Raw genomic sequence first — 23,864 nt, forward strand, 5'->3', positions numbered from 1 at the left:
AGCTCCCTCAGTACCCACGGGTGCATCCTATCAGGACCCATGGACTTACGGATGTCCAGCTTGCTTAATCAGTCCTTAACCCAGTCCTCATCAACTAAGGCAAACTCCTCCTTTATCCTGACTTCCTCTGGGACCCCAGAGGTACAGGGGGCTCCTCAGGACAGCCTCCAGCATTACAGACAGAGACAAAGAAGTAACTCTGCCTTCTCTTCATCTTCTGTCACCAAGGCACCCATCTCATTCATCAGTGGGTCTCCATTGTCTCTAGTGTTAGTTTTACCTGCAATGTATCTGAATTACTCTGTAATTGCCACCAGACCTCCTGACCAAACGTGGATTTCTAACTCCTCCTGCTTATTCCCCATGCTGCATGCATTGGTGTCCAGGCACTTCAGGGAGCAAGCTGAGCACACCAATTTCACCCCAGGGGGGAGGGAAGCCTTCAAGTCTGCATCAGTGCTAGAGAGCTGCCCCGCCAGTGCAAGCCCAGCTACAGCCACATCCCCCTTCGGATCTAGTTTAAAGCTTTCCAAATGAGCCAGCCCTTCTCACAGCACAGACCAGAAGCATCCTTACCATTATTATTGGACAGATCTTCTTCATGAGGCTGGAAGCTGTTTAGAAGAGAAATCAGCCATGGCCATATGCTGCAATCAGAAAAGAAACTAAGTGAAAACCACAAAACCCGAAACTTACTCACCTTACCAAGAAAACACTGAAATCTACTACACAGCCACAGCTTGCATTAGTCCTTTGATTCCCAATAAAAGGTTTTTCCCTCAAGCATCAGGGAAAATAAGACTGACTTGAAGAACCTAGTATTTTTAAGAAGCCATTGCAAAGTTACCCATGAAGCCAGACAGTCACAGTATGAGTTGCTTATAATCCAGCAACTCAGGAAATTTACCATGAATTTTACTAGACAAAAACATTGCATGAGCAGAAGTTGAGAACACTCTGAAGTCGTTTGCAATCAATGTTTTTCAGTCTAAAGCTGCCTACTCTCAGTGACAAAGTAAAGGAAACAGTTTGGAAGCAAAACAAATCACCGAGATACAGATGTACTTCTGGTTCCACTGACATTAGCAAAGCTCTGTGGCACTGGAACAGACACCAGAAAGACAAGAAGGTCTAAGTAATAGTTGCACTGAGTAAGGAGATTAAAGTGAAGGTTAGCTGGCAGTAACCCAGTCTTGCACCAGCAATAGCAGTGCAAACAATGACTAGAAATCCTTTACAAAGGCCCTGGAGCAAATCATTTAAAAATCACAATAATCACTGTATAGGCAGTTAACATTTAACTACCACCAACAGGCTGCTTTTTTTTTTTTTTTTTTTTTTAAAGCTACAGCCTAAAACTCTAAGCATCCTTCTCTGCTTTAGTGTTGGGCATCAAGTCACTGAAGGCAACAAATTAACTATTTCTTAAAGTGGAAATAGCAGGCACAGGTGTCCACTGTGCTCCTTATTAGCAAAATGAATCTTTGTCTTCCCTCAGCCAGGCTTTCAGCCATCATCTAACACCTGGACCGAAGAATGCAGCATGCACCTGAGAGCCTGAGGTTAGCCACTTCCCTGCACAGCTGCAGGGACAGTAAACACAATGTTTATATACTGTATATTCTGTATGCTAAAATAAGCAATAACTCCTTCCTCCCTGTGACTGACAAAAAACAAAACGAAAAAAGGGAGAGTACAAGTCTGTTGCAATCTACAGTAAATTCTAATCTTCTAGTACATTTGAAAAAAAGATTTTTGCAGTAAAAGATCTCTAAAGTAGAGTGATGTAGTAACACATGTAAAAAAAAAAAATCTAGATCCAGTGTGGCTGCCCCAGGGAAAGTTTGGAAAATTCATTTCCAACACACACACTAGTGTTGATATTTTGACTTCTGTCCTCAGTTCTTGCTTTCAGATTCATCTGCCATTCTAGATAAGCACCTTTCTTTCCCATTTCAGATGCTCAGTCTGTATGGAGTAGGGTTAGTTCTCCACAGGAGAACAATAAGCACAGAACAGGGACAACTGAAAGTTTAGAAAGGAGTAAGGATTATTTCTTGGTCTGAGAACACAACTACCTATGAACTCGGAGTAAGGAAGACTTCAAGTAATATAAAACAGACATCAGTTTATTCAGAGGCCAATAATGGCACGCGTGCTTGTGTGACCTGCAGCCAAACAATGCCTTTCATAAGGATTTTACAATGGAACTAGAAGGAAAACTAATTCTCACCAATAATGGGGAAGACAGATGTCATCTTAACTTTTGGGGCCAATGAATGGAATGACTACTAACTAGAGCCCATTTTGACGAATCTTAGCAGTACTTCACTTTAAGTTCAGCTGTACACATTACAGCTATTTGTTGCCCACTTCACAGCTCCTTTAAACAACATGTACCTGGCATTACTAGAGAATATTGTTATTTATAATATTGTACAATATAAAATATTGATTTTTAAATCTGTGATGTGATAAATACAAGTGGCATCTTTAAAGAGAACCTGTTACCGCTCTGGGTAGAGGGATCTACTCTGGCTAACTCAAAACATGTTTACACATGAGTATTCATTTTGGTGCTCCATAAAATACTACATGCATCAATCTGCAAGGACTACTTTACATTGAAGAGTCTTGAATAATCTTCACCATTAAAATAGTGGGATAAAGCCTTCCTTTAGAATACACATACAGCAATACTTACTACCTTATTACCTTCTGATAACAATTTGTTAACTTTTATTTTCCTTAGTGTTGCCTTTGCGAACTGCAGAAGCTCCTGAAGCTCTAGGACTTAACGTTCTGTACATGACCACCAAGTCTCAACACTTGTTCAGCATTTCCACAAACCAAGTTTACAGGTACCCCTGCTCCCCAGACATCAATGTACAGGAAGCACAAGCCATGGCCAGAATCACATCTTATAGCACAGACCACCTTGAGAGAGCTGGAAGCACCGTGGCAAATCACACAAGATCAGCTAAGCTGCTTTCACACTATTTTCCTTACAGTGGCCATCCTAGGAAAAATACCCATCCAGCTGTGTCAGTAGCAGTTGTTCCAATCTGAAGAAATACCTAACAGGCCAGAAATACTTTACTGAACTGCTACAATTCATGAAAAGTTAACAGGCTAGCTATAAATTGAACTCATTTTCAACTGTTTAAGCATAAATTTATGAGATTAGAGGTAGAAGTGAAAAATCAGAGCAACAACCCAGAACAGAAATGTCTGTACTGACATTTCTTCCCTACAAAATTCAACTTAATTCCAGGATCATGAGCCAGTAAAATTTTGGATTCCAGCTCTGCCCAAGCTGATGACTTACTGCAAGAAATTAAGGCAAGTTTTTTCCTGCCACCTCAATAAATCTGAGAAATCATTACAACAGACTTGACTAAGGCTCTACTAAGTAGTTACACTCAAGTCAGACATTAAAGTGGATCCTCTGATCTTATTAACTTAAAAGTTACAAGCAAACCTAAGGCCAATTAAAGCAGTGAATTTGCTGATATAGCACAAAAAAGTTTCACGATCACATTTATGAACGTTTTAGCACATGCACATTCTCTGGGATTTTTGATCAGTTATGTGATCAGCTTTCCTACTACCAATTTGTGTATCATCAGTCATTATTACCTTATGCAATTAAATGTATCAAAAGAAAGATTAACACTCACTACCGTCTTTCATCAACTACTGCCTCCTGGAAAACACTGGGCCTAAGTTTCAGCCAGTCCATTGAAACCTTCACAGCTGGAAGAGGATATGCAGCCCCAGAGTCTTCCTGATAGTCATTTTGTAAAGGGCACTTGCACAGAACTCCGAGAAAGGACACTGGAAACAGAGCACAGGGAAAACAAAAATCAGTGCAGGAGCAATACTTTAAAATTGGCCAAATAACCTCAAACAAATCCAGGTCCCAGAAAAAAAGCATACTTAAAGCGCTAGTTCTTTAAGTAGTACAATTACTTCATCTTAACAAATCCTCTGCCAGATCAGAGCATCTTCCTTCTTCCCCCCCCCTCACTATATATTTTTCTACAATTAAACATTTTTTCCCCCTTTTTCTTCCTCTAAGCATTATGGTAAATCCTTTTGACAAACTAACAAAACCTAGTGACACAAGCCCATAACAATCAGATCAGAAAATACTATTTATTTATTTATTTATTTATTTTTAAGTGGTCAACCATTTGTCTGCATTTTATTCACTTCCCTAGGTCAGGAGGCACACAAATGGAGTTAGCTCTGCAGGCAGGCCCGTTAGAGCACACACGCTGAGAAACAGTACCAGGCAAGTATGAACACAGTGCTTTCTCCAGATTCCAGTCTGGAGTTCGTGAAGTTCTGGTATGCAGAAATTTAGGTATTTATGAGCAAAGCCAAGCTAAGCATAATCCCTTTCAGATCAAGGGAATCAACATTATAGGAAGCCTAAAATGCTCTGCACTCCTACCTGATATTATCAAGGGCACAGAAGCAGCCAAGGCCCAGAGCCTATCGGCACCATTTCACCCTCAGTCCTGGCAAGTTAGAACTGCCTCCCATCAAAGTGTGAGAAACAACTCACACCACACTGCAGACAGCTGCAGAGCAGCCCTACAAACATGGTACTACCCACAGACAAGTCAGATCCAACTGAGCACCCAGGTCCTTCAGAATGGACCTTCAATGGACATATATTGGTACTTCAGAAACAGGGAAAATATATAGAGCTCTGTAAGGTTTCAAACAGGGGGGGGCACAAATCCAGTGGTCATTAACACTGCTAGACATAAATGACTGCACAACCATCTTGTCTTAACATATGATAGCAAATCACTAACGGATTCCACGTAAAACCAATCTAGAAATATAAGAATAAATAAATTCTCATACTTACTGAAGAGAGCCAGCAACTGTGTCCAGCAGAGCTGCTCATCCTGGCTGTAACTGTGCTGCTCTGTTTCATTGCTGAAGTCTCGCAGGTGATGCAGTTGGAACAGATTGATAACAGTAATATGTACCAACTGCTGAGAATTGAAGGCCTTTTGGAATAACAACCTCTGCAACAAAGACATACATACAGAGCATGCATTTTTACATGGCAAAGCACACCCTTAGAAGGATTAGTAGCCTCTACTGCACTGCTAGATTAATGTTCCTGCCCTCAAGGCAACACCCGTTCTAGATTGCTTTCAGGTCATCCCTAATAGCTCAGCACTCAGCTTTCCCAGCAGGACACAGGCAGATGCCTGCTGTTAAACCCAAGGTTTTTGCTGGTACACCAAGTCATACACACAACAAATCAGCACTCCCTTGGGAATGGCTCTCTCTCAGAGAACGCGTGCCTTTAACGTGCAATTACAGCATTGCAATGCAACTGCAAGAATTGCAAGGGCATGCACGTCCACTGCGGTTTTCAGCCTTTCCATGAAAAAGCAGAGATAGGGTGACATTTCAGAAGAAAAAACACCCCAGGAAAATTTAACTACACTGTGGTTATATATTAAAGACTAATTCCACATCTAACTTTATGGGTCATGGAGTGCTGTGGTTAACTGAAATAGCACAAGCTATTTACTGATGCACTTTAGCAGCTACATTGTAAGACATCTTTCTCAAAGCAGGAAAAAGAGATATCCTAAACCACAACCTAGGCATTCTGTTCAGATACACAGGCAGGCAGGCAAATTGACCAACCAGCGTAAGCATCAGAAAGAGGTCTGAGCTTCCTTTTCAACCTCCACTTTCAGTTACAGGCCTGAAGCACACAGCAGTCAACAACTGCCAGTGCCACCAGGAGCAGAGCTGGGGGCCTGGCTGAACTCTCCTACCTAGGACCTGTCTCCTCATTCAAAGTTGCCATCAGCCACGCAGCTGAAGTGGTTATCCACCACACAGGCAATTTCACATCCACATTCAACACATCTAAGTCAGAAGAGTTGCTCTCTAGTAAATTAAGCTCTCTGTTGCACAATGTAAATAAAAGTAATCTAAGCAACAAAGCAGGTCTCAATTAGAGCAGGGTTCTATTTTAACACTGTGGATCAGTTAAAGAAAAGGCTATTCCACATGCCTGAGCAATGCTCATAATTATTGATTATAGGCATTATGGAAAAAGCAATACTTGCTCAACAGCCAACACAACACACAAAGAGATACAATTATTTAATTTAGAAAATTCCCAGCATTCAAGCAGTTCACATTCAAAGCTCATACAATTCACAAGTTCCATTTCTCTGTTTTTATTTCAGTGACTGTTTGGACCTAGCTCTAGCAGCCCAATTAAATGCAAAAATTCAATGTAAATTGACACTGTAAAGACTATCTGTATTTCCTTACATTGCTAAAATCTGCTCCCTCTTTCTTAACTTCTAAAAGCATACTCTATTTGCTCTGTCAAACCTATCCATAATATCTGCTCATTCTCCACAATGAATGACATTGAAGAAACTGCTTCCAGGAGGCGACTAACAGTTAATATTATGTCCACTTTGAAATTGTACTACCTTGGATAAATACCTTAAGTTCGCTTTGTTGCAGTCTTTGCTATACTGTCCAACTTAATGAGCTGGCTGCATAATTAATGGATACTCCTGGATTTTCCAGAGGAAACATGTTCTGAATAGTTCTAGTCTACACACAAATTAAGGTTGTACTAGTACACTGCTTTTAGAGGCAAACCACTGGTAGGAGAGGCAAGTTGTGTGAGGAAGATTAAAAGCCATCTTAATAACCAGTGGGAGTGATGGAACACCATCCAGAAATCAAGCACTCAGAAGTCTTCAGGCAACTAAGCCAAGACTTTCCAGATGAACTGAGGGCTTTTCACAGGCATCAAAGAATCATCCAGGTTAAAAAGTAAAGAGCAGTTGTGGTCATTGATTTCTCCTGTATCTCCACCAACAACACGCCACGTCTCAAAAGGGAAAAAAAACTACTATTTGAAGAAGTCAACAGAACCATCTGTTATTAGCTGTGATACAAACCTTCCCTAACTGACTACTTGAATTTTCCATATTTTAGCATGTGAAAAAGTTATCACTGGACTGTAATTTCAGAACTCTGCTGCTAAAAACATTCTCTTCAATATACCAATTAAAACATTGTTAGAACTAACCTTGAACTGTTCTTCCAGCTTCTCTCGAAGAGGGCTCAGCTTCTCCAAACTCTTACTCAGGTACACATGGCCATGGAATTTAATAAATGCCTTGATGAAGTCAGACACACTCCATCGGGTCTTCACCTCATCACGACTACATTCAGAAAATAAGGACCTGGCTTTAGTCTTTGGAATTAGACAACTGCACATAACATTATAAACTTTCTCTGTGAAGTTTAAGAAAGGAGGAATGCCCGTGCAAGACTGCTTTTTCATATTGGCACAACGCCTTTTTCCTGCACTCACTATTCACACTCAAGTGCATCCCAGACAAATTGTTCTAAACATGCATAAGGATACTCTGATGAGGAAAAGGGTTAAGGAACTTGTGCTCAGTCTCCACTTCCAAATAAAACAACAATAAAAACAATTTCTGGCAAGGGAGTTACATTTAGAGGCAATCTCCTCCATCCTATCTGAGTAGAATTACCTCATGCCTAGTCTTACCTTTCCAGTGCTTTAGAAAGTGCTTTTTGTAGGTTAGTGGAGGCAGCTGGGAAAGGAAACTTCACAGCAATACTTCTGCAGTAGTAGAAAATCGTGGTCAAGTGGTCTCCTTTGGAAGAGGCTAGAATAGCCAACTGATTATAAGGCTGACCTAAAGGAGAGAAAGGAAATTTGTCCTCCAACAAGCTGTTATTGAGTGGAATGTGCTAGGTTTAAGCTGAAGTCTGCTCACTTTAAAAAGGGAACACAAAGCCATAAGATCTTTAGTAGACAACATTCAGATTTATCTACTAACCCTTTTACTCCAGCCTCATTATCAGTACCAATCAAAAGAAAAAGCTTTGAAACTCGTGATACAGATTTTTAAGCATATCATTAAAACAAGGCAACAATCATGCTGCAAGACTTTTGTCTAAACAAGATACTTTCAAACTAGACTTTTCCCATAACCATATTTATCATCCCCTATCTGGAAAAGATCTAATCCAGTTTTACCTCTTGAGGCAAATCAAGAGTTGTTTTTTTCCACCTATGGTGTAAAATTTTTGCTAGTTAGAATATGGAGAACTGTTTGGTTAAAACACTGCTAAAAAAATTAAGTACTGGTTTCACCAGCCTGGCTCAAAAATAATTCATCCTTCACGCCATCCCTAAGTTTCAGGCCACCATAACCCAATAACTAAAAAGCTTCATTCCAAAACTAATGAAGCTCTTAACTTGCATGAGTAACTTGAGAAGTACAATTTTAGCTCCCCAACTTTACAAATGGGAGTGTGAACAAGCAATGAAAGAAAAGTATGCCACTGGTAGACAAGTATTCATTAACTGTCCCTTATAGAATATACGTGTTAAACAGTGTAACGTAGCAGTAGAAGTCTTGGAGTGAAGCTGCACATTACCTTCTTTGTTATTAAATACTCATAAAGGAGAAAATTCACAAAGATCAGACAAACAGCTATTATTTAAATGACTTCCTGGTGGATCGGGCTTTGTTACTCAATTGCTTTGGGTATTAGGGGAAGGTCTTATACAACCTGTCAAGTTCCAAATCACCACATAAGAGAAGCAGATACTCCAAATCTTCCTTTTGAATTATAAACCTAAATGGTATCCCAGACTTACCATTAGAAGGGACAAGCTGAGCTGCATGTCTGTAGTAAGACTCTGCCTGGCTGGTCTGATTCCTATATCGAGCTAAAAACAGCAACAACAATTGAAATTGAGACCAAAAAAGCAACTTTCTTGCAATTACTTTAATACAAACCAGTTTTACCCGAAGAGCATTTTGCTATCATTTCGGAAATGAGCACAAGAACATACAATTAGACTGAGCAGCACAAAGATTCAACAGGTAGAATTTTAAGGCGATCATTTTTCCTCAGGTCTTTCCTCTTGTCATGGCTCATTATTTTTTATTCAGAAAGTTGCTGTGCCAGCAGCAACACATCCAGAGAGCTTCAAATATTTTTTCCTACTTCTCCACACAATCAACAACTAGATCTACTTTTAGGTTACTACATAAATAATTGGAGGTTACTGCAAAAATAGCACTTCCTACAACAACACATAGCTTTACTCTAAAGGAATAAGCCTGTTGAAATTAATGTAAAAATCAAAGTCTCACTTGTAAAAGGCTGGATCTAACTATCTTCTTTATATACAAGAGATTTAAAAGTATCGTTCTGAAATGGAGAAGTATGCTAGCCTGCTGCAACAAGTTTTTGTAATAGTTACTGGTTTCAACATTTCACTGTGCCTACCAGCTATAACATGACTATGTGATTAGTATGCTGAAACACAAGATTCCAGCAAATCACTAGAAAGCTACGCTTAACTGTCTCCATGCATTACTGTGTAACACATCAGAAAAGTCTAACAGCATTGCTTTCCAGACTTTCCCCCTGCAGCAACCAAATACACCATCAGCTGCTAATTTGGAGCACAGTTGGTCTAGCAGTTGCACAGGGAACGTACATACTCTTCCTTGTGAAGGCTGAACACTGAGGTAGAATTCAATGCTCCAACTCCTTTTGCTTAAGAAACTCACCAATATCTCCAAGGTGGACAAGGCAGTGCTGGCAGATGTAAGAGCAGGAGCTGGACTGCGGCTTCACTATGGCGCTGGTGTGCGTCTGTTTATTGCTAATGATTCCCAGCTGGGAAGACTTCACGCGACATGGCAAGTCTACATTAAAAACTGTGCACAATTCCTGTAATAACTAGAAAAGCGGGTCTAGTTTAGTAGCAGTTAGAGACAGTAATCAGAAAAGCATTGAAACAGCAGACAAAACCAGCACAGATCACTCAGAGACATGGATTAGTTAAACATATTTGAAGTGAACAAGCCTATGTTACTGAAAGAGAGACTTAAGAATTACATTATCTATATGGAAGACATGAAGTTTCATATTGCTTTATTCTTCCCAGAACCCTGAAGATATTTTTTTACTGAAGCTGTGCATCTCAGATCAGTAGGCATCTCAATCCCCACACTATTCAAATTACCAAGCATCAGGGGAGATTGATTATCAGAGGTCTCAAAATCTTGAATATATTTTTAAAATAGGTCACTTCAGGGGAAAACAATCTTTATACCTACATGAAGACACACCATTCTCTGGAAATAACAGAAAGAAATGCCGTTCTTCTTCTGTAGTTTGTTTCAACATCAGAAATAGCACTACCCTGACTTCAGCTTCAGGGAGAAGTGTGAACAAAACCAAGTTTATAGGCAATACAAGGCAAAAGTGACTGAGTTGTCCCACTGGATGGGCTGCCAAATCAGTAATCATTTGTGTGAAGCTAATGCTGAGGCTCAGAGAACTAGGCAGCAGCTACTTAATCAAATATCTCAAAAGCTGATTCAAGGAAAAGCTGAACTTTGCCATTCTAATTAGCACTTTTGAAGTTCTTCCTAATGGACTCCAGTCTAGAAATGAAAAGTTTGTTCTACTGTGTTACAGGGTTAAAACTTCAAGTAAAAATTGACAGACTTTTGCCGCTGGGAACACACTCAATCTCTACATGAAATAGACCTGTGGCAGAGTCCCACTTCTAGATAAAGGCTCTCAGAAAACCCAGGGCTGAGATGTGCACTACCAACAGCTAAAGACTCAACACAGGGTTCTTGTTTGCTGCAGAAAAAGATTTGTGTTAGATCTCCTTCCCCTTCTACTCCGTCTTTTATACAGTAGATAAAAATCTCCAAGCAAGAGGGACGTCACAGATAAAAGTGGGATAAAAGAGAAACTTGACATCTTCCAACACGCTGAATCACAAGAATTTGTGTTCTCCTTCAAAACTGTCATTTACAAAGGCCTCGCTGTTGGAGAGCGGGTATAATGGCTGAGGAAAGTCTTTAGACTAAAAATGGAACGATTAACATCACAAATGGAGAAAGACAACCTAGACTGTGGTGTCACGCACAAGAGCAAAGTTTCCTGAAACAATGCAGGGAAGAAAGACTTGTGCAAGACAAATGGCGTAGATGGCAGAAAACCCTTGGCAGTCACACCACAGCCTGTCAAACTGGCTGCTTTAAATCAGAAGCATTCCAAAAAGCAATGCCCAAGGGAAAAAAAGAAATAAAATCACAGATTCTAAAAAAAAAAAAAAAGTGTTGACTTGTACACGTTCAGAATGAAACTCAGAACTGATGAAGAATGACTTATTGCACATGTAACCTAAATCCAGTGCAAACTGAAATCGAGCATTGGAAAGACTACAGACAAAGAAACAGCAGTAAAGAGTAAGTACATGAACGTGATTTTGAAGTGAACTGAAAACTCACAGAAGATACTTAGCTGAAGAGCACTCATCAATACATCTTTGCATAATGGGAAGAAGAGCTCCTATATCTGAAGTTTGCACTTCCAGATTATTTTTGATAAAAACAAAATTGAGACTGAAGATGTGCTTGTAAGCTTAGAAGCCCTGATCAGAAGAACAGCAAGACATTACATGTTGTTAAATGCAAAGCAATATTCTTGGGGATAACCACCCTACTTAAATCCACAGCTGTGGAAGGCATTAAGTTAGGTTGCAATATAATTCAAAATAAAAAAGAAAAGCTGTATTTATTGTAGATAGCTCTTGGGAACCATGAACTCAATGCTTATGATTGGTGCGTAACAAGGAAGGGACACAGAACAAAGCACAAAACATTACACCATCACACAAATCCTCACAGTGCATCCACATTTTGGAACTAGCAGTTGCTGGAGCAGCACAGGAGACCAACAGAGGACAGTCAAAGCTTTGTGAAGGACCCACATGCACTTTAGCATAGGCTGAAGTATGCTTGCCTACAGACTACATGAATGTACCACAACCAACAGATTTTTTGCAACTCACCTGTGTGTAGAAGCCACTAGCTGCCTCTAAGAACAGAGAAAGGTTTGCCTGAACTTCGCTCCGATTTGGATTTGCTCTATTTTTCGCCTGACCCTGTAGCGTCGTGATCTGATTTTTAAAGGCATGATTCCAACTGCAAACAAAAGAATCATTTTCCTTGTTGTTTCGCAAGTGTAAGAAACTGGAAAACTGTTTAATCACATAGCATCAAACACGAAAATGGAGTATATTCAAATTCAGACATCATTCAGATAATAAATAATGTTAAATATGGAAGAATTACCATTTCCCACCTCTCATTACTACAGAAACCAATCCTGATACTGTATAGCTAACACTGCAACACCATAAATATTTGCTTGTAATTGCTTTGTTTTAGGCAGCACAGCTCTCTCCTCTTAAAACAAAATGTGAGGTGTAGAAATCTGAGGTAGAAATCACGCAGCAGATACAGGCATGGACAAGACAATTTTTGACAGTCTACTCATCCTGCCAGCCTCAGAGCCCTGGAAGAACCACGGGCCTTTCTCAGCTACCTGTTACAGCCTATGTCTGCCTCTTCGATAACAAGGACTGGACTTGGAGCATGGAGAAAACCCAGCACAATCTTCCCTGGATCCATAAAGTGCTTCTCATGAGTGTCTGGTAAAGTCCTCTCTTGATGCTCCTCCCTCTTCCTTCCCCTTTCGCCCAAATACACCTCAGAGAGCTTACAGCGAGGGGCTCTAACTGCTATTCAGCCTCTGCTAGATCTTGTTCAAAGCTCCTGGCGACTGCAGCAGGCAGTTTTCCTCCTTTCTGGAAACTTACAGCTTCAGCCCTTCCTTGACAGCACAGAAGACTGATGTTTCTTTCCTCATTCCCTTCCATCTTGCTCACCAAACCCCACTCTAATTGCCAAAGGTAAAATACTCATCTATTGAACTCTCTTAATCTACTGTATTTTTATGTTTCACCCTCAGCACAGCTCTCACGTTAAAGGAGATAAGGCAACTATTTCATAGGATACAAATCACTTTGTGAGCCTTGGGATTTCCTGCTCATCAGCCCAGGTTACACACATACACACAGAGAGGTTTATTGCAGTACTTACAGGTCCTGCTCCACTTTTTTATCTAAAGCATACTCCAAATCGGTCACTAGCATTTTCTGGTATAAGTCCTGTAAAGCCTGTCTGGATGTCCAGACTTCTGCTGGACCCAGCTTTGAATCTAAGCAAAAAAAAAAAAAAAAAAAAAAAAAAACAGACAAAAGGTTTTTGTAACACTTGAATTTACAGTCATTACAGCTGATTTTTCACTGACCTACCAAATTAAAGAATGCAGCGCAGTGTAAGACAGGCAATGCCAAACACCCACTTTTCCTCAGATTCATCACAATTTTGAAATAGAAAAACTACAGAGGGATTGGGGATTGACTCATTGGTCTCCTGCAACACAAGAACTAGGTAAGAGCAAAGTCAGCAGTGGGAAAGCTCAAAAAAAAAAAAAAAAAGAGACAGAAGGGGGTGATTCTCCCCAGCTCAACATGCAGAAGAACTTTTTGACAGTGGATAAATTTAAAAAAAAAAAAAAAAAGAGGAACCTGGAAAAATAGCGGAAAAAAATAATCACGTAAAACTAAACAGGAGAGTCCATGAGCCAGTGCTGCTGCTGTTGAGGAGAGCACAGTGGAGAAGTAGAGCTGCATGCTTGCCATTTTCTAACTCCCCTTCTGCAGTTCATCACTTCAGGGTGAGTGCAAACACTGTCCCAAGCTATCAGAGTTACACAGTCCAGTTTCCCATGCTTTATAAAATCACCTGTGCTGGGGCTGCTGGAGCACAAGGGACAAGCTAATCATCCCAGGGAAACCATTCTGCTGACAGCGCCTGCTGGGTGCAGGCAGGCCGTGCTCCCACAGGGCCCACACCGAGCCACGAGATGCGCTACGCCGAGGTGCTACACTCGGAGCAGGGGTTCATCGTGCAAGCTGCTTGCACGGCGTGGTTGGTACCTTAATGTAAACCATCCCCAATTGCCGTAACTACAGATGGTTTAAAAGTCAGCTCATAGCATTTTGTAGCAGTCACGGGCTGCACTTTGTAAGGCACGTGTTAGTGTAAATTCCCTCAAAACCAGCAAGATCCTTTCCCTGCTGCTAATCCAAAGTACAGCAAATCCTGTGGCAGTCTAGACAGGAGTCTCTCATCCCCAAACAGAGAGTAACAGGGTCACGATCTGTCTCTAAACACTTTTTAGCGCACTCAAAAGTCAACTTTAACAATACAGGTATTTTAGACAAAGAGATTGGCACAATTGTTAAGACTGTATTTATTTGCATATAAACCTTTACTTTCCAGAGGATTCTTAGGAATGGTAAGCATAAGGAACATATAAAAAGAAAGCAAGCAAAAATCAAGTATTATTAGCTAGATCAACCATCTAACAAAGACAATTACCTGTCATGTCAGCCTTCAGGACTTCTGCCTGCCTGTAAGAAAGCAATAAAACAGTAAATTAGAAATAGACTGATCAAAATAATCAAGTTATGCTAAAGCACATTCATGCACCAGTGAGTAGAGAAAGTGGGGCCAGCTCCTCTAAGGGCTGCCTACAGCCTAAAATGCCATATAGTTTATCCCCTGAATTATGGATTTAAATTACTGTTGCTAAACAGCATTTCTTCTACTTTCATACCATAAAAAAAGTCAACAGTTCACTTTCTCCTGCTTCGATTAAGTCTTTCAGAAAAAAAAAAAAAATATTATATATATATATATATACACACACACACACAGAACCTGTCACTGCATTTTAAACTTTGCCTGGCAGCAGTGTCCTGCCACATAAGCAATACCTGCTTACCTGTAAGCAGGGATCTGAAATTCACCCTGCCACATGTGAAACGCATTTGGAGAGGAGAGTTGTGATGGGTTTGGCATGGAGGCTCGGGAAGTACTGGAGCCAGGAGAAAGCCCCTCCTTGCCCCTGCCGGGGAGGCTGCACAAACAAGCATGCACTCTCTCAATGTCAAGTGGTGGTGACTATAAAAATAGCAGTTTCTCAGGTTGTTCTGGGTCCCACCTCCTCACCACAAACGAGGAAAGGTTTTGAGATCCACATTAGGATTAAGAAGTTATCACATGAGTCTCAGTGCTTCACCGGGAAGACACACACTGTGTGGCCCCTTCACCAAACCTGACTGCATTAAATGCAGGATCACCTCCAGCAACTGGCCACGAGGCACCAGAGCACCACCCAGAAAGCAATGGGATGCTCTGAGGGCTTTCATCAAGAATATCTTCACTGGTGCCAAAAGGAAAGCTGGACTTGCCTCACCAGCTGAGGCAGCCCGGTGATGCTTCAGTTCACAGGTTAGGAACAGCAGCAAGACAGAGCTGGCCCTGCCAGGTGCACAGCTATCTTTTTTGCTGTTCTGAGCAGCCAGCCAAGGCAATAACACAGCTTGGCTCACCCAGGAACACCCGCCGGTTCTGCAGGCTTCTTTCCTTTGAGCTGAGGCAGCCGCAGCTCCCGCAGAGCAGGACACCCAGCACCGCCACCACCACCCCCACGCTCCCCTCCCAGGAACGGGCTCTGCCCAGCCGCTGCTCTGCCCACATGGGACCACCTGCAACTACCAGCCTGGTAAAGGAGAAATGCAAACACCACCATTATAAAGGCTTCTCCTCCCTCCCCCCCAAAAAAGTTTGGCCCAGCTGTTTCCTGGAGAATTACTTTGCACCAAGTCAGTGCCACTGCTGAGAGATGCTCTGCAAACACACCACCCCACCAGCGTGGCTGGCCCTGGCCGACTGTGAAGGAAGATGCTGATGCCTTAGCCTTCAATATTCCTGTTACTACTGAGTAGTTCCCCAGAGCTTCTGCTGAAAGAGATCTTTGCTGGAACTTACACCAAAATTTTTTTCAATCTGTTTTGGAAGTCAGTCTTCAAATACCTTTAATGCTAATCTCAACAGCAGCTGCAAAGCAAACTGCCTTTTGTATTTCATAAGCTTGTGACACGCTAAAGGGATTATCACTATATTTTTTAATAAAATGCATAGGAGTTATTTCAATACTTCCTCGAGGCCAAAGGGATTAGTCAGGCTGGTCTCACACTTGCATGCTGCTTCTTGTTTCCACCTAAAGATAACCTCCAAATAAAACACCTGCACCCACGGTGGCTGAGATAGGGCAAGAGAGGACACACTGGGCACCAAACCTGCTCTGCCTTGCTGCCCAAATACCAGTATTTGAGAGAAAAGATGCACTGCCTTCACTGAAGTGCCTTTGCTGGTGCCTGTGGACTCCCAGTGGGCGCACACCGTGGCCACTGATACCTGCGAGAGGATCACGAATGGCTCTTCATTTGCAAGTCTCATCAGGCATCTGGCAATAAGCTCTTTTTATCCCTATCTTTTCCTGAACCAGCTCATGTTGAATTTGCATTAGAATGACTCACTCTGCTGCAAAAACGTGTTGCCTGTCAGCAAACTCAGCGCAGCTTGCCTTTTATCACCTCAAGACTATTCTGAAGCAGCTCCTTGCTTGGCTTGTCTCAGCAGTTGTCTTCAGGCCACGTCTTCCTGACCAGTTTGTAAGTCCAAAGCCAAAAAACACAAAACATAGTTCAAATGTATTTCAGGCATCTTTGTCAGAACGTACAGCTTGATGCGCTGTGCTAGCTGTTCAGTTACACTCTGCCTGGTGTTTTAGCTTGAAGCCCAAAGACAAAAGCCTTCTGTTCAATCCCTAAGCACCTGTTAGGCACTGCCTTTGTGTAACAGGTGGTTAGACACCTTAAATCCATACCCCAGACCATCACTTCTCTCTTACGAACTCAAATGTTGGCATTTATGGACCAAGCTTTCCAACTGTCTCATTGCCACCTGCCTTCAGACCCTTCACGTATCTCTAAAGTAAAGAATCCATTTTATTGTTGCCCCAAACCAGCTCACTTTGTTGCAATACAAATTCCTTGGCTTTATTATAATTCAACACACTCTTAAGAAAATCAGTCCCGTACGCACCATGCTGTAACTATTAGAGGCCACAGCAGTTTGAGGGAAGCACAGTTTTGTTAACCAGCTTCACCACTGAGCACAAAACGAAGCCCAGGTTTTCAAAGCAGCTGTCCTGGGCTGCCTCGCTGCCACACACTGCTTCCAAGGGGCACAACAGCCAGAGCCAAGATTCATTTACCCCACACTCCTTTCTCTTACACAGCAAGGAGGAGCTGGGTGAAATCTGTGATGGCCCAAGTCCTACAAAACCCATGAAAACTCCCAACCTTGCAGAAACACACAGCACAGCATGCTGTTTTCCACCATGCCTGAAGGGGAACTCCATTTGGTTTTCCCCTGGCAGCTCTGAAGCATCAGCAACTATTTCAGTTCCCCTATCAAATCCCAGATCCCCCTACACACACTGATAAGGAAGCAACAAAGGGAGTATAGGGGATTCTTCATTTGGGGAAGAAAAGGTCACTTTTCAATAATAGATTAACAAGAAAGCCAAATACACTTAACACAAGTTATCATTAAATGTTTAACCACTCCAACAGGTGGAAATGCTCACAAAGAAGCAATTCCAAAACAACACCGAGCAACCACTCTTCAATTTTCCTCCAAAGAAAAGTTAATTTCAACAAAAAAGAATTACAATGGTTTAGTACCTGAATATTGGTGTCTTGGTTTTGGTTGGGTTTTGGTTTTTGTTTTGTTTTAAAGTATGCTGTTGTCAATTTGGGGCTGAATCAACAGCTGAGAGAAGGGAGCGGAGAAAGGGGACACAGAATAGCATTATTTTATTTTTTTTTTTTAAATCTTATTTACTCCCTTTCTCCTAGTTCAGGCTCTATTAGAGGAGAGACAAAAGCAAGGGAGAGAGAATGCTCCCACAAGGAATAGCAAACACATTATGACCAGCTCTGGTACACTCACCTGAGTTTTCTAAAGTTTGCTCTGAAATCTCACCTACACTGCTTGTTAACTTTCCACCTCAGCCTACTGGTTACCTGGAACACTGTTTTACCAGAGACATGGGAAAAAAATAAACTCTACCTGGTTGTTGCTCGTGGTTGAGAGGAAAGAAGAAAAGCACAAGCCCTCCCTGTGTTCACCTTCCTGCAGGAGCTGACAGCAGAGCTCTTCAGCTAACCATGGCAGTGCTCGCACTACAGAAAAATTAGGAACCTATTACCCAGGGATTAAAACCAAGCATAACTACAAAAAGGCACGATGATAAAAGATTGAATGGACAAATGGCACTTGTAATACTTCTGGCACTAACACGCAGCAATTTCAAATAAAAAAAGGATGCAGACATTAAATTCTCACCTCAGGCCACACAACCAGCACTATTTCCTACAGAGCTGGACAAATCCACACAGATGGCCTGAGGTCTTGCAGTACCTGCGTGAGCAGCAGGGAGCTAGGGGAAGGAGGCTTTGTCACCTTGCCACACTCAGCTCCTGGCTGAGCCATGCAGCTCTTCATCCGGATGGGCTGCAAAACTTGAGAGTCCACCAGCAAAATTCACGTGCTCTGGGACATGTAGGAGCTGCTCTCTTGTCTGCGTTCAGCTGGAAGAGAAGCCGACCCCAGCAGCTTGGGGCTGGAGCATTTCATGAGCTCAGGACTGGAGCAGCACAGATGACACTACTGAGAGAGCTGCCCCTCTCTAGAAACTGAGCAGCTTGAAGTTTCTGAGCGCAAACTGGAGCCAAGTGGTTCCCGAGGAAAACCAACATGTATAAATAACCCTTGGCCTGCTTGGCGGTGTGGCTCAGCTGCAGAGCCCAGCAAACCCCAGAAGTTCTGCTCACAGCAGGTTGGGACCAACTCTGAAGCAAGCTGCTCGGTAACCTGTAACGCACCCCTCCAGCCTCCATAACTCACCAACCAGCTAGGATCAAGCTTCTGAGCAAGTCTGTAACTTCTACGGCTAGTCCTGCTTTGGGGGATTGCCCATTTTTACAAAAATCATTGTATTTCAAACATACATCTCAACCCCTCAGATACAGACTCAAAAAGGATCGTCTCTGAGCAGCTCATGCAGAGCAGAGCTGCTCACCATGCTCCCTCCACCCGCTGCAACGGCTGCAAAAAAGGCTCCACAGCACTGGGCTACAACCCCCAGCCCAAGGGAAAAAATGGCAAGGCTGGAAAGGACATCCAGAGACAAGGTATGCGATTCCCTCACCCCATCATTCCCACAAAACACCATACCGCATGCTTCCCAGCCCACCCCAGCCACACCGCCGGCCCCACAGAACTGCGGCCTGCCTTAAACCGAGCCATGCCTTACACCGAGACAGCGTTTTCTGCATCTCTGCTGCAGACTGAGTAAGAACTGATCGTGCCGGGAAAAGATCCGGCGTGAGTGCGTAATTAAAGGCCATTAGCTCAACGCCCGCGCGTGCTCCGCTCACAGAAGCCAGCTCAGCTCTGGCATTTCACTCCACAGCCACAATAGCTTGGACCTTGTCACCACACAAACGCTTCATGGAGTATTCTAGCACACCCAGAACAAATTGGAAAATAGAATGGTTTGGCACTGCATTTTGGCATTTGACAGAAAAGCATGGAAACTACATGAATCATGCCGCTTCAGCCTCAAGATCTGAGCTCCATATGCTCAGCGGTGCTATCAGCCCTGCAGAGAAGGCTTCCTGCAGCCAAGTCCTTCAAGGCTCAGAGGTCTTCTTCAAACACAAGCTACTCCTGGGCTGCATCCGAAAAACACAACTCCAGCATAGCAGTTGCCAGTTTCATAGTCCTCAAAGAATTATTTCAGGAGTTAACAGAAACAGTTACACACAAGGCACATCTTTATAACTATCTTCAATGCAAAGCAGGCAGAATTTTACCTGATTTTGAGACAGTATCCCAAAACTCTGCATACATAACAAAATGTTACAGGTAGACACCAAGCACCTTTAATGCTCGCTTCTACCCAGCAGGCTACAATGGAAGCTACCAAAATAGCCTGTAGTTGCCCAGACAGCATCAGCACGCATTTGGTATCTTCATGAGAAAGATACTGGACATACCTTTTGGGATAGCCTAAAGCTGTAGAGGTCACTGCAGTCTTTGAGGTCAAACCCAGGAAGATGGGTGTTTCAGCTCACCCCGCAAGCCATAATTCCCTACACCTGACTTTGCCCCAAGCCCTGTCACTCCTGCAGCATGCTTCAAAACTAAAAACATCTCGACAACAAGGTAGTACGGAGACATAGCACCAGGTGGGAAAATCTCCAGAAGTTCATCCCCTTACATACCCTGTGTGATATGCTCCTAAATTAAGGTATTCTGTATTAATTTGGATTAGTAGTAAGGATCCATAGTAAGCACTTCATCACTTCTTTTCTAGTTAAAGATTTTACATATAGGTTCAACTTCATGCGTATTGATGGTATTAACACGAACTAACATCCCTCCTAGATTTTTACAACAGGTTTACCCTGTATCTTTCAATCATTTTTTATATTCAGTAACCCATACCAAAAATAGCCTTCCTTGAATCTCACATTTCCATCCAAAATGAAATCACATTCCCTTTTTTGCTAGCAACTGCGGATGAATGTTGAAGCTCAAAGAGTTGCTTCTGTTTTCATACACTTCTTAAGTGACAAATTCTTTAAGACTACTCTTAGTGACATTCATAAAAGCAGACCTGCTTGCCCCCTGCCTCCCGAGGAACAGCCGGTTAGATCAAGCCTCTCTCCTCAGCACTTTTGTCACTGCATTGTCCTCTACCAGCATTTATACTGCTTCAAGACAACTAGCATCTAGGCAAGAGCCAAGCAAGTATCCCTCTTTCTCCCCCTCTTCACAGGGACAGATGATTAACTTTTCTATTTTTAGTTATTAGGAGGCTGTTCTACAAAGACTGCCCTAGAGACCCCTCTCAATTGCTCAAATGTACCTCAAACTAGGAGTACAAATGCTCAAAGGCCCTGGTACAAACATCCACTGACTGCAGAAGGAACCGAAGCTGGAGTCTGTCAAAGGTTTCTTACTGGCTCCGAGAAACCCTGGTTTAAAACAGGATGACATGGCACAGCTGCCTGCCACAAAGCAACACCCACGTGCTTTTGTTAAATCGGAGCGACCAAGGCAGGACACGGCAAAGCAAACTCCAGGAGGCTGGCTGTGCAGCAGAGAACACAATAGCAGAATTTCTAGGATTATCGTAGACCAAAGGGCTGAAAGATGGTCTTCCCAACTGATTTGTCACATATTCATTCCCCTCCCCTTCTGACATTAGCTGTAAGAAAGCTAATTAGCTCCTTCAAAGAAAGGGGAAAAAATATACAAAGTCAACTTACACATACCAGCATTAGATGAAGCAGAAAAGTGTTCACTAAGGCTGAGCATTAGGAGATACTTTCAACAACACAATGAAATTAAAATATGGGAAACAGACCTCTGACTTATTAGGGACATTCTAAGTACTTTCAGGAAAGTGACTTTTTCCCCCTACAGGTGGAAGACAAAATTAACTCTAGCAGGACTCCTAAGTACCTCAAGGGTATCTCTGATTTGAGTCCCACCAGTGAAATTTGGTCTGTGGCCCACAGCAGGGTAACAATCCCAAGAGACCCCTCAGCCTTCTGGTTCCTTATAATAACCCCTTGAGTGCAGAAGCCAGTGTGAATAACCTGAGAAATTCCTACTGGAATACAGAAAGAAAAGAAAGCAGACCTCACATTACTCCAAAAGCTCTTGTTCCATCATACCTCACAGCATGATGTTGATCTGAACGCGTGGCTGCAAATACAGCTTGGAGGAATAGAAACATGCAATATCCAGACACTGCTTGAGCAATTTCCCCCGCATTTGGTTGTCTAGGAAGACACCAAGCCTACAACCTGAACTGCTCCTCCAGCTCTTAAGTTTAAGTGGGAAGAGCAGCAGCGGCCACACAAGCCTGGAAACAGGGCCTGAAGGCAGCACTGTGAGCAGTGGTGACGAACCCGGGCTAACCGTAAGACTGCATCCCACAAGATGCTGCCCGCAGCCCGAGCGGCCAAGGCGCAGACAGAAGGGCCAGCAGTGCTCCCTCCTGTAGGGACCAGTGAGAAACCAGGGCCTGAGGGCAGAGCCACGGCCCCAGGTCACCCCACAGCACCACTCCTTACTACCACCCCTCGCTCCAACGCGTCTGCTCACACAAGCGGATCTCTGCTGGGAGGCCCGAGAGCAGCGATGAAGGGCCCTCAGCCCCCAGCAACTCCAGGCCCCCTCTCCTCCTTCCCCGACCAAAACACACACCCCATGATCCCTCCTCTCCTTCACCAGGCGGGGCAGGGAGGACTGAAGGCATCCAAAGCCGCCATCCTCCCTACCAGCCCAAGGGGCGCCCAGCAGCAGCTCCAGCCTCTTCTCCAGCGGGAAGCATCACGATGCCTGCAACAGCCAGAGCTGCAAACCCAGCAGCTCCACCTTCCAGGCAGATGGAATGACACGAAGCTTTAGGTTGCCTACTGTAGAAGGGAACGATACAATTCGGCACCCAAATCAGCTTATTCAGAGGCCACCACACACCTCATCGGAGAAGCCTAGGGTTACTCGTTATGAAGCTCCTGCAAGGACAATACTCTTTAGACAGAAGACGTGGATTTTATGGGTAGCTTGAATATCACAGTATGCGTTACATTCAGTACTGAAATAAAACAAGCTAAACCATCATCAAGTGGATGTTAACAGGCAAGTGTATCTTCTCACCATGCTCTAAAATAAAGAAACTTAACCCAAAGCCTCTGCAAGCCTGCACTCAGGGAAAGGGACAGCCTGTTCAAAGTGCTGTGTTCAGCTCAAGAACCCCGCTCCTAGCTCCAGTGAAACACCACTGGGTTACGCTGCCACAACAGGGCCCCCTCCTCTTCAACACAGGTCACACCGTGCAGGAATACACCGGTTAGAACAATACCCGCTGCAAGAGTCATCCCTCTAACCAGAAACGAATAAATAAACACAGCTGCAGCTTTACTTACACCAACTGCACTTGTAGGTCACTGGAACACTGCTTTGCAATAACCCCAAGCACGGCGCAGTAACAGCAGCCGCCACAGGCCATGCACTAAGGCAGCAAAAGGAGGGGTCGCAGCCCAGCCTGAAAGCTGGGGTACCACTGCGACAGCCACACCACTGATGCACGGGCACGCAGGGGTTCACGGATCCCAGCAAATGGGGCATTATTTCTTACTGCTACAGGTCAGTGAGTGCTTCAAGACAGCAAGCACTACATCGCCAGGAGCAGCAGCCCCTTGCTGTTAGCACCTCGCTCCTGCCGTGCACAAAGCTCCCCCGTCCATCAGCAGTACCTCAATGAATGGCACTGGGGAACGTGTTCCAGTTAAATGGAGGAAGCTAAAAAAGAGGAAATAAAGCAGTTCTCTGGAGACCTGGCCCAAAACGTACACTATCAAATCAGGGCCGAGGGGAGAGGGTGAGAGGAAGAGTGGGGTGCTCTTGCAAGCAGCAGCAGCTCTCCAGATGGCAAGCCCTTGGCAAGGCATTAAGGAAGAAGGGCCAAGTCACCTGCTCGCTGCAGCCTTCTCCCCCTGCCTGCATCCACACCGAGCCACCTCCCTGCCAGCCAAAACATGCCCATCAGTCCCTGAATGCCCACAGGACTTGGGCCCAGCCTCCCCGTCTGCCCCAACAGGACCTTGCAGCGGCGCAGGCTCAAACCCCACACACTTCGGCTAGCATGAAGCCCTGCATGTGCCTACTGAGCCCAGTGAGCTCTGCCCACCGCTCTCCAGCAGGAGTGCCGCTTGGATGGCTGCTCCAACCACACAGCTACCACCATGCCGATGGGAACTGTCAGCACCGAGACTCCTGTCCCTCTGCAGATGGGTCAACTGCATCAGAAGCACTGGAGGAAGTGGAGCGACAGCTGGCAAGCAGGATGTTCACAGGAGC

General features: G+C 43.6%; 1 protein-coding gene across 6 annotated transcripts in view; it reads right to left on the bottom strand.

Annotated features, from left to right (window-relative positions):
- The window catches only part of SMG7 (SMG7 nonsense mediated mRNA decay factor), a 47,210-nt gene that overhangs the window by 18,950 nt on the left and 4,396 nt on the right, over positions 1 to 23,864 (bottom strand). For 5 of the 6 annotated variants that reach the window (XM_032192124.1, XM_032192126.1, XM_032192125.1 and 2 more), the window contains exons 2-11: positions 14,388 to 14,419; positions 13,041 to 13,158; positions 11,948 to 12,080; positions 9,642 to 9,813; positions 8,717 to 8,788; positions 7,595 to 7,745; positions 7,106 to 7,241; positions 4,886 to 5,048; positions 3,681 to 3,837; positions 577 to 647 (exon numbers count right to left, since the gene is read on the bottom strand). In XM_032192124.1, coding sequence (XP_032048015.1) covers positions 577 to 647; positions 3,681 to 3,837; positions 4,886 to 5,048; positions 7,106 to 7,241; positions 7,595 to 7,745; positions 8,717 to 8,788; positions 9,642 to 9,813; positions 11,948 to 12,080; positions 13,041 to 13,158; positions 14,388 to 14,419 — 1,205 coding nt within the window. The remainder of the gene's footprint in view (positions 1 to 576; positions 648 to 3,680; positions 3,838 to 4,885; positions 5,049 to 7,105; positions 7,242 to 7,594; positions 7,746 to 8,716; positions 8,789 to 9,641; positions 9,814 to 11,947; positions 12,081 to 13,040; positions 13,159 to 14,387; positions 14,420 to 23,864) is intronic. The other variant, XM_032192123.1, reaches the window with a different exon arrangement.

This window comes from Aythya fuligula, chromosome 8, assembly GCF_009819795.1.
Source record: "Aythya fuligula isolate bAytFul2 chromosome 8, bAytFul2.pri, whole genome shotgun sequence".
In the NCBI taxonomy this organism is placed as follows: domain Eukaryota; kingdom Metazoa; phylum Chordata; class Aves; order Anseriformes; family Anatidae; genus Aythya; species Aythya fuligula.